Below are 10685 nucleotides of genomic sequence, written 5' to 3'. Positions count from 1 at the left end.
TGGAGCAACGTTTCCGAAAAAATCCGGACCTGCAAGTCAAGGTCGCCGAAGAGATTGAAGGCTTTGTTGAAAAAGGGTATGCCCACAAAGCGTTACCCGGAGAACTTCGAAGCAGCAAACCGGGGCAAGAGTGGTACTTGCCTTTAAACGTAGTGGTCAACCCGAAAAAAACAGGGAAGATTCGATTAACTCTGGATGCTGCTGCCAAGGCGGGCGGAACGTCTCTTAATGACATGCTGCTCAAAGGCCCCGATATGTTGGTTTCCCTGCTAGACATCATCAACCACTTCAGAGGTCGACGAGTCGGATTCGGAGGCGATGTAAAGGAAATGTTTCTTCAGATTCGGATGCGTCAACCAGATACACGTTTCCAAAAATTCCTATTCCGGCCAGACATTTCAGGCCAAACATGTCTAAAGGTCCAATCTGCAAAAGAGAGGTTCTCTTTGGTTTCCCTCTCTTTCGTTAATAGCTCAGCTGTTTATTTGTATTATTATTGTCTCCTTGCATTGGACGATGGTTAAACCAATCGTCTTTTGATTTGTACTGCAAAAATAGTTGAAAAGTGTACCATTACATTGCAATAATTGAAAGAGAAAGAGAACAAAGAGAGTCTCTCAAATGCAGATAGGACCTATTGAAATGTTTGGCCTGATTTCCAAAAATCCGGACGTGTACATCATGGACGTCGTCATATTCGGAGCTAAGTGCTCACCGTGCAACGCTCACTTCACGAAGCACACTAATGCACGTGAGCATGCTTGTCAGTTTCCAGCCGCCGCAGATGCCATCCTCAAGCGTCATTATGTCGATGACTATTTTGATAGTGCGGACAGCGAAGACGAAGCGATTCAGCGAGCACGGGAAGTAAGGGAAGTCCATTTGCTCGGAGGTTTTGAAATCCGCAACTGGGTGAGTAATTCACCTAAAGTGCTCACAGCGCTGGGAGAGGAAAATAGGTCCACTAAGGCACTTTGCTACGACAAATCGATGGAATCTGAGCGAGTGCTAGGATTGCTTTGGGAGCCCAAGGAAGACGTGTTCATCTTCAGTATGGGGCTGAAAGAAAAGTTGACTCCATACCTTGTGGACGAAGTTCGACCGACCAAACGCATCATTTTGCAGTGCGTCATGAGCTTCTACTACCCAGTAGGATTCCTCTCTCCCTTGCTGGTGCATGGCAAGATCATCATCCAGGAGACCTGGAGAAGCGGGACGGAGTGGGACGAACCGGTGACGGATGAAATCTTCGAAAGGTGGATCAGCTGGACGAGAGTTCTTCCAAACATCGAGACGGTGAAAGTACAACGTTGTTTCTTTGGGGACGAATCCATCAAGAACATATCTTCAGTTCAGCTACACATCTTCTGCGACGCTGGATACGATGCCTACGGTTGCGTCGCATATCTGCGCTATCAAGTAGCGGGAGACATCCGCTGTTCTCTGGTGGGTTCTAAAGCCAAGGTTGCCCCTCTGAAGCTGACTTCGACGCCTCGACTGGAACTGCAAGCTGCGGTAATCGGTGCAAGGCTGATGAATACGCTGTTGGCAACCTTGCCTGTTCCATTTCAGGAGCAATTTCTGTGGGTAGACTCGACTACGGTGCTCTCTTGGATTCGGTCAGACAACCGGAAGTACAAACCGCACCGGATTGCAGAAATATTACACACGACGGAGATCAATAACTGGAGGTACGTTCCATCCAAGCAGAATGTGGCCGACGATATGACGAAGTGGGGGCCGGGAACTACAATGGAGCCGGAAGGCAGATGGTTTAACGGACCGCCTTTTCTTCATCAACCGATGGATTTGTGGCCGGAGCAACCTCAGATTAAGTCGACGGTGACCGAGGAACTCAGAGCATGTTATTTGTTCCATCATATTGCCATCACGCAGCCCATCATTGACGTGACTCGCATTTCGAAGTGGAAGATTCTTCTGAGAACGGTGGCTGTGGTGTACCGTTTTATTTCGAACTGCAGGCGTAGACTTGCTGGTCTACCAATCGAAGCTTTGAGAACCGCTGAGGATACGAAATCGTCTATGTCAGCCGTGCTGGTGGAAATACAGCAGGACGAGTTAGCGAAAGCGGAATGTTTGCTGTGGCGGATGGCACAGGCCGACGCATTCCCGGACGAAGTGAAGACTCTCAAGAGGAACAGGGAACTTCCATTTGATCAGTGGGTGTGTATCGAAAGGTCGAGCCAGTTATGCAAAACTTCGCCATTTTTGGACGATGATGACGTTATTCCAATGGAAGGCAGGACAGCTCCAGCGGTATTCACCGCGGTTAGTACTCGATTCCCGGTCATACTGCCGAGAAATCACATCATTACAAAGAAGCTACTGGAGGATTTCCACATCAGGTATGCACATGGCTCAAAGGAAATAGTAGTGAACGAAGTGAGGCAAGGGTACTTCATTCCGAAGCTACGGACAGCAGTTGGCAAGGTGATCGGTAACTGCTTGAAGTGTCGACTACGCAAAACCAAACCAATGGTGCCTAGGATGGCCCCACTACCCATTCAGCGGATGCAACCTTTCGAGCGAGCATTCAGTTACGTAGGACTCGACTACTTCGGGCCAATCGATGTTACCGTGGGAAGGCGCAAGGAAAAACGCTACGTTGCACTTTTCACGTGCCTGGTCGTGCGAGCTGTCCACTGTGAAGTGGCGTACAGCCTGAGCACAGAGTCCTGTAAGCACGCAATAAGGCGATTCATCAGTCGGCGCGGGACCCCCGTCGAAATATTTTCGGACAATGGTACGAATTTCCAGGGGGCCAGTCGAGAGTTACTGGAGGAGTTGAAGAGGATTGGCCGGGATTGCGCAAACACTTTCACTGGCTCGAATACGAAATGGACCTTCAACCCACCATCTGCTCCTCACATGGGCGGAGTATGGGAGCGGATGGTGCGGTCCGTCAAGGAAGCGATGACGGCTTTGAGTGATGGACGGAGGATGACCGATGAGATCTTGGTCACGACCTTGGCTGAAGCAGAATTTTTGGTCAACGCACGTCCGTTGACTTACTCGGGAACAGAGGACGCCGAATTTGACATGATTACCCCGAACCATTTCCTGCTCGGATCTTCTTCAGGACAGCATCACCCTTTTCAAACGTCAATATGCGTAGCAGAAGAACTGAGGAGCAGCTACAAGCGGTCCTTGGCGCTGGCGAATGAATTCTGGACGAGATGGTGTAAAGAATATCTGTCAACACTGAATCAGCGAAGCAAGTGGAATGTAGATGGCAGATCGTTGAAGGTGGGCGACTTGGTTTTCGTCATGGATGACGGAAAAGGTGCTACAGGGGTTCGTGGCATAGTTGAGGAAGTTTTCAGTGGCGTTGATGGACGTATTCGACAAGCTGTAGTTAGAACGAACGGAGGAACCTTTAGACGACCGGTTGCGAAATTAGTGGTTCTGGAGGTAGGCGATAAACCTGGAAATACTTCCTGTAGGCAGCATGACCAGGGTTTATGGGCTGGGGAGTGTTCGGACCACCGGAGCTGAACGGTACGGTGTTGATTTGCCCGACGTTTGATTGTATTATTAAAGCAAGGAATACGTCAATCTAAATGACAATGATAGATGAGAAGAGATGAAAAGATTGAAAAAACGTGCAGATGCAGATGTGATATATGTTTGCGGAATATTGAATTATTATAGAAGTTTTTGGTGAATTGGTGGCATTTATTTGTAATTTTCTGAATTATAGTAGAGTGGAGTGAGTAGAGCATGTCTAAACAAGACAAATTATGCAATGTTTCATAAGTTTATATATTTATATAAGTATATATATTGGGCGATACAACAAGACATCCCATTCCCATAAAATTAATTATGCACTGTACTATTCTAACATGCAAAACCCGAGGAGGGAAGAGGGGGTCTGAGATGACCGAAAAAAAGACTACGTAGTTTATGGACAGCCCCTAACGAAAACATATGAGAAGCCCTCAAGCGCAAGGGTGTCCCTGAGAAAATCATCGGCCTCATTGAAGCACAGTACAGGGCATTTTCGTGCAGAGTACACAACGGTGTCTTGTCCGATCTCTTCCGGGTCATCGCTGGAGTAAGCATGGATGTATATTATCACCGCATCGTAATCGATGAGATCTTGGTAGGTGCGATCGATCGTGAACCAAATCGTGGGTTGCTGTTACCATGGAGCACCAAAATGACTTCGATTTGGCTGATGACGTTGCACTCCTAGCATAGATATACAGAGCTAGCTCGATGATCTTGTCAATCGCTCCTCAGCGGTAGGTCTCACCATCAACGTCAACAAGACCTAATCGTCGGGTGTGAACACGTGCAACCCTTCCAGCTTTACGGTAGCTGGGCAAACAGTGGAGAATGGTAAAAGCTGCCAATATCTTGGTAGCTAACTGGCGGCAGATTGCGGCACCAATATCTACATAGATGTGCGGATCAAGAAGACGGGTTCTGCCTTTGCGTTTTTAAGAAATGCATGAAAAAACAGTCAGATTAGTCAATGCACCAAAATCCGAATTTTTAACTCGTACGTGAATAGATGTCTGCGGTATATATTTCGTTCATGGTGGCCGTACAATTGTATCTCCAACGTGAAGCTCCATCGTCGATGTCATCTAAAGCCGATAGCGACAGAAATTCGGGAACAAACCTTACCTCATCGGATATATGTGTTTATTGGGACAGCGTGGTCATTGTCGGTAGTCCTGTGTCTGTTCCCCCCCCCCCCCCCCCGTTTTGCCGGCTAAGAATGAAACTACTCACCCAAATTCAAGTTGCCAAGTGACCTGTACCGAGGAATGACTGATTGAAGGGTTGTAAAAGATGTTAGATTGTTAACGCAACCTAAGGGGTAACCAGGGTACACCAGTAAGGACCTCAGGCAGGCCCTTATTATACTTTTTAAGTGACCACGGCCAGAACCAGTGAAGTCAAAGGTTCCGACGTCTACCCAGATGAAGGCCTTTGCTTTCGCGGGTAGCCTCAAAAGTGTGGCGGACGCTACTGCTTACGACCAGCAATTGCATAAGCCGTCAGGTGAGGAGCTACCAGGCGGCGCTCGCAATCGTCCCGGAAAGACGGGTAGAGTGGGCCGTAAAAGTAGCTTATATAGCTTGTGGAATGGATGTCATCACTATTTGTGATTGTAGACTGCACAACTTTCTTCATTCAATGCAGTAGCGTCTTCGTTTATGAGCAACTTTACCCGCAGGACGTTGTCAACGCAACACAAAATGTTCTCAGTTTTCCAACATCTGGAGTGCAGTTTGCTACACCAAAACCTATATTTAGGTAACGAGTCGGGACTGCCTACATACACACTCAATCTTGGTCTCCCTGTTCGGTAATTTATTTTACGGTTTATGATCCGCAAAATACAAAAAGTACTGAGTTTTCAGCTTTTTCATTCAATATTACTGATCTTCAGCAATACTTTTTGACGTTTTACTGAACACCGTAAAATTGCATACCGACAATTCAGCAAAAAATCAGATTTACTGAAAAGAATCAAAAGTCAGTAAAACCGTACCGACTTTTCGGCATAAGATCACTTTCACTGAGTTTTCGTCAAAATAACATGTAAACACTGAGCTGCGCACGCATCTAGCTGTCAAAATAATATTTCCAAAGAGAGCTTCATCTTCATCTGATCCAGATTCAACGACGGCATCGAAATATCTTCAGAATAAGAGAAGATTCTTATTTAATATTTAATTATTCCGATTCATGCGCTAATGCAGCTTTTTTGGTAAGTATTAGGAGGCATAAAACGGGAACATCTACCGGGAATAATTGATTAGGCAGCTTTCGGTTCAGCCACTACAGCTGCTGCACGGGTTGTGTACCGGCAGGATACTCCAGCGGCCTTGTGCGTTGCTTTTCAATATACACCGAATTCATTCTACTGGAATTGTGGCAAACTTCTGTACTTTACGGCGTTTGCAATCTTTTCATGCAAATCTGGCAGAAGCAACTACATACATCGGATGCTGGAAACAAATGGAAATTGAAAGATTTAGAAAACATGAAACTGGGGAGGGACCAAAAGCTTTTTTAGAACTGAAAAAGTCAGTAAAAAAATAAGTAAACAAAAAAGATACCGAAAAAGACAGTAACTATTACTGACTAAGTCAGCTTTTATTTTGACAGCATGATGTTTTTTGCTTCACTGAGTTTTCGGTACTTAGAAAATATTACTGAGTTAACTCTGCTGTTCAAAAACTCAGTAAAATTTTACCGACTTCGGTAATCGAATCTGAGTGTGTAGAATTTTTACCTAAATGGATTCATTACATAAATGGATTCTGTTTATTACCTAAATGGAGTACAAGGTTGCAAAGAAGTTTAGGAGGAGAGAGTTCCTAGGAGATTTAAAGGAGGTCATGTTTGGGTCATGTGGAGGGAGTTTCAGATGGTTTTCAAGGTGTTTCAGGAGGGAAGGGGCTTCAGGGGCGTTTTTGGGGGTTTTTGGAGGGTCTTAGATCAGAATTGTCATTCAAATGACTAGCTGGGCACGAAACACGAAAACCTCTGCAAAATTCCACCAGACTGAAAAATTATTGAATGTCGGGTCAATTTTTATCGTATGTCGGGCCATTGTTGGACCAACATCGAACAACTGTTGGGTCTATGTTGGGTTTGGTGGCCAAAATAAAAACAGGTGAGTGATCGAGTTTGACGTCATCAATGCTGGAGCTGATATCAATTGAATGATTGAATTGATTGATTGAAATTGAATGATCTCAATTTCAGCTGGAAATGACGCTGGATACTGACACTTTTCAACACTGCATGGAAGGGAGGGGGGGTTAAAGGGCATATCTCAACATTGCATCCCTCCTCCCCTCTCCCCACATCCGCTTAACACCACTCACTATTTCTTTCCCGTATGCGAACCTTATACCTAAAATTAAGTACTCCAACTGGTCTGAACACAATCAAATTCCATTTAGGTAACGTTACCTAAATGGAGGGACCTAAATAGATTTTACCTAAATTGATCCTACCTAAATAGAGGTTTAGTGTATCGCCAACGATGCCGTAATTATCGCCGGTAAAGATTTGAAATCCTCCACCGGATGTGGTCCGGATGACATCCCTTCACTCGTTAACGTTGTTTGAGCGCCCTTGCCGTGCCGCTGACAACCGTTTTCAACCTTTCCCTGGAGACCGGTGTTTGTTCCAATTGCTGGAAACAGTCACTCGATTTTCCTGTTTTTAGGAAAGGCTTTTATAGCTGTGTCAAACTACAGAGGTATTGCTTCTTTGTGCGCCACATCGAAGTTGCTGGAAATGATCGTTTTAAACGAGTTAGTCCAAGATTACGCACATTATATATCTGAGGATCAGCACGGATTTGTTTCAAAACGATCGACGACCTCCAACCTGACATGCTTTTCGTCGTACCTGATACGCCAGTTTCAAAGTGGCCATCAAGTTGTTTCTGCAACGACAGGTAGGAACTTTTGCCGTATGGTGTTCTTTAAATCGGATGTCACTAAATGTGTCGGAATGCTCTGTCATTTCATTCGGTCGTAAAAAGTCTATTTTCCACTTTGACTACGTTTTGGAAGGTGTCCGGTTGAAGCGCGAATCGACAGTCAAGGAGGAGTTCTGCTTGACTCGAAACTGATATTCAAAGACCACGTCGCCTATGTCATGGCGAAAGTATCGTCGCAACTTGGTTTCCTCTTTCGCTTTGCCAAAAATTTCAAAGACATCTACTGCGTGAAGACGCTATATTGTCAATTGTGCGGCCCATCCTGGAGTACTCGGCAGTCGTCTGGGCCCCTTATTACGACAACGATATTCAACGCATTGAAAGAGTTCAGCGAAAATTCATTCGTTTTGCGTTACGTTATCTCAGATGGAGGAATCCTCAAGTATTGCCAAGCTACGAGAGTCGCTGCCAGCTTATCAATTTGGAAACTTTTAGTGCAAAACGCAATGTGGCCAAAGTCAGCTTTATTGGAGATCTCCTGCAAGGTAACATCGATTGTCCCACTCTGCTTGGAATGCTGCATATTAACATTCGTCGACGTAGTCTGAGATCTCATCCGTTCCTCAATCTTCCGTCAGCAAGCACCAACTACAACGCTCACGAGCCTATTCGTGATATATCTCGTTTGTTTAACCCTTATGTGGCCGGCAGGGTTCCCGGGTACCCAGCACCCATTTAAAATACACGGTGTAGAAAAAAGCAAAAAGTTAGCCGGCCACATAACGGTTAATACTTGTTATTTTGTCTTCGATTTTAATGTATCACGTGAGGTCAATAAGCTATCAGGAAGCTTATTCACATGGTCTCTTCGGAATTCTAGCAGAATACTCAGTAGAATTCTAGCAGAATTCCCAATGTAATTCTAGCAGAATTCGCAGTGCAACTCTAGCAGAATTCCAGAGACGAAATCCTCGGAGGAATTCAAGCAGAGTTTCCGGAAAAATTTCAGCAGAAATCCCACAAGAACTCTAGCAGCATTCTCAGAGGAATTCCAGCAGAATTTCTTTGGGAAACCTGCTACAATACCTCTTGGAATTCTGCTACAATTATTCTGGGAATTCTGCCGGAATCGCTCTGGGAGTTATGCTAGAATTCCTCTACGAATACTGCTAGAATTCCTCTGGTAATAATGCTAGAATTCCTCTAGGAATTTTGTTAGAACTCCTCTGAAAATTCTGCTACCATTTCTCTGAAATTCTGCTAGAATTCCTCTTGAAATTCTGCCAAAATTCCTCTGGGAATTCTGTTAGAATTCCTCTGGGAATTCTGCTAGAATTCCTCTGGAAATTCTGCTACAATTTCTCTGGGAATTCCACTGAAAATTCCGCAACAAATCTTCGTGAAATTCAGCAAGATCTCCTCTGGGAATTCTACGAGAATTTCTTCGGGAGCTTCGCTTGGGAATTCTGCTTCAATTCCTCTGGAAGCTCTTCTAGAATTCCTCTGGGAATTCTGCTACAATTCCTCTGAGAGTTCTACAAGAAATCCTCTGGGGATTCTTTTAGAATTCCTCTGAAAATAATCCTAAAATTTTTCATGGAATTTTGTTAAAATTACTTTGAAGATTCTACTAGAATTCCTCTGGGATTTCAGCTAAAGTTCTGCTATGATTTCTCTGGGAATTTTGCTAGAATTCCTCCTGCAGTTCTACTATAATTCCTCTGGGATTGCCGGTAGAACTTCTCTGGGAATTTTACTAGAATTCCTACGAGAATTCTGCTAGAATTCGTATGGAATTTATGGTAGAATTCTAGCAGAATTTCCTCCGAGAACTCTGTTATGACTCCTCCGAAAATTCTGCCAATTCCTCTGCTAGAATTTCTCTGGAAATTCTGCCAACAATTTCTCTGCTAGAATTTCTCTGGAAATTTTGCTAGAAATTCTCTGAGAATAATTTGCTGGAATTCTTGCGGGATTTCTGGTCGAATTTCTCTGTGATTGCTGTCGGAGTTCTTTCGTGATTTGAGCTATAATGCTGATGATTTCTCCGGAAATTCCGCCACAATTCCTCCGGGATCAATTCATATAGAAACAACTCGGAACCAGCCCTGCAAAGTCTATTACCCCGCGCAAACACACCTTGTGGTGGTGACACACAATTAAGATTCAAGGTTGCCGTAAAAAAATAGGTTGTCTGAGTTGATCATTTTATTGGCGAGAGACGCGCGGGGAGAGGGGGAGATAGGGGGGTAGGTAGTTGCTGTTGCTTGGTGTTGTTTGTTGTTGTTGGAGTTGATCGGTGTTGTTTGGTGTTTCAACCCGGCATCGCCAAAAATATCACAACGTGAAAAGTGCCACAACACCGCAATCCAACAACGGGCAACGTTGTTGGCGATCTGGATAACCTATCTTCTTTAATTTAGCTTGTTGAGAAACCACCGGTAACAACAACTGGATCGTGGATGGGTCCTGAAAATGGCAGCGATGTGGACGAAGGGTACCCCTTCTAGGAGTTGGTGTCTACTATCTACGAAGGCTTCTTGGTTGCCGAACTAAACTGGATCTTCTTCTGTAGCTGTTATGCGTCTCCAGGGTGGTCGAGCAAGCAATTCACGCAGATGCTGTATGAATGTATGATGACCATGCTGAGAGGATAAAGGCCGGTGGTAATAGTCGGTGACTTCAATGTCTGGGCCGTGGAATGGAGAAGCTTTTTCGCGTACCAGTGGAGTCAGAAGCTGCTAGAGGCGCTAGTCATGCGAGATGCCGTTCTGGCTAAAATCGGTACCAAAAGTACCATTACCTGAGATGGAGCGGAGCCGATCATCAAGGTTACGTTTTGTAGTCCTGGCCAAACAAGTAGTTCGAACTGAAGAGTAGTTGATGCCCACACTCATAGCGATCATCTGAAGAACTTGCGGGGATAGCAAAATCCCTTAGCGTAGGTAAGGCCCCAGGTCCGGATGGAGTTCTGAACTTGGCCTTGAAAGTAGCTATTGTTGAGGCCCCCGGGAGGTTCAGATCTGCTATGCAAAAATGCCTGAATGAGGGAGTCTTTCCAGAGGTTCGAAAGCGGAAGAACACAGAAATCTTTGCTGCTGTATTCCAGTGAAATGTAGTGCATATCAGTGGAGAATACTCAATGGCTGCAGGTCTTTGACAACAGATGTCTACGGTATCTAATTTGTGTACGGTTACCTCACAATTTGATCACCAACTCTATCGTCGATATCATCGAAAGCAG

General features: G+C 45.0%; 1 protein-coding gene across 1 annotated transcript; it reads left to right on the top strand.

Moving 5' to 3' along the window:
* Positions 1-642: 642 nt before the first annotated feature.
* On the top strand, positions 643-3516 carry LOC134286207 (uncharacterized). The gene has a single exon (XM_062847790.1). It carries the CDS (start codon positions 643-645, stop codon positions 3514-3516), a length of 2874 nt encoding a protein of 957 aa, XP_062703774.1.
* Positions 3517-10685: the final 7169 nt, after the last annotated feature.

This window comes from Aedes albopictus, chromosome 2 (genome assembly GCF_035046485.1).
Source record: "Aedes albopictus strain Foshan chromosome 2, AalbF5, whole genome shotgun sequence".
Classification (NCBI taxonomy): Eukaryota; Metazoa; Arthropoda; class Insecta; order Diptera; family Culicidae; genus Aedes; species Aedes albopictus.
The sequence above is the reverse complement of the archived record's forward strand: the minus strand, read 5'-3'. Positions and strand labels throughout refer to the sequence as shown.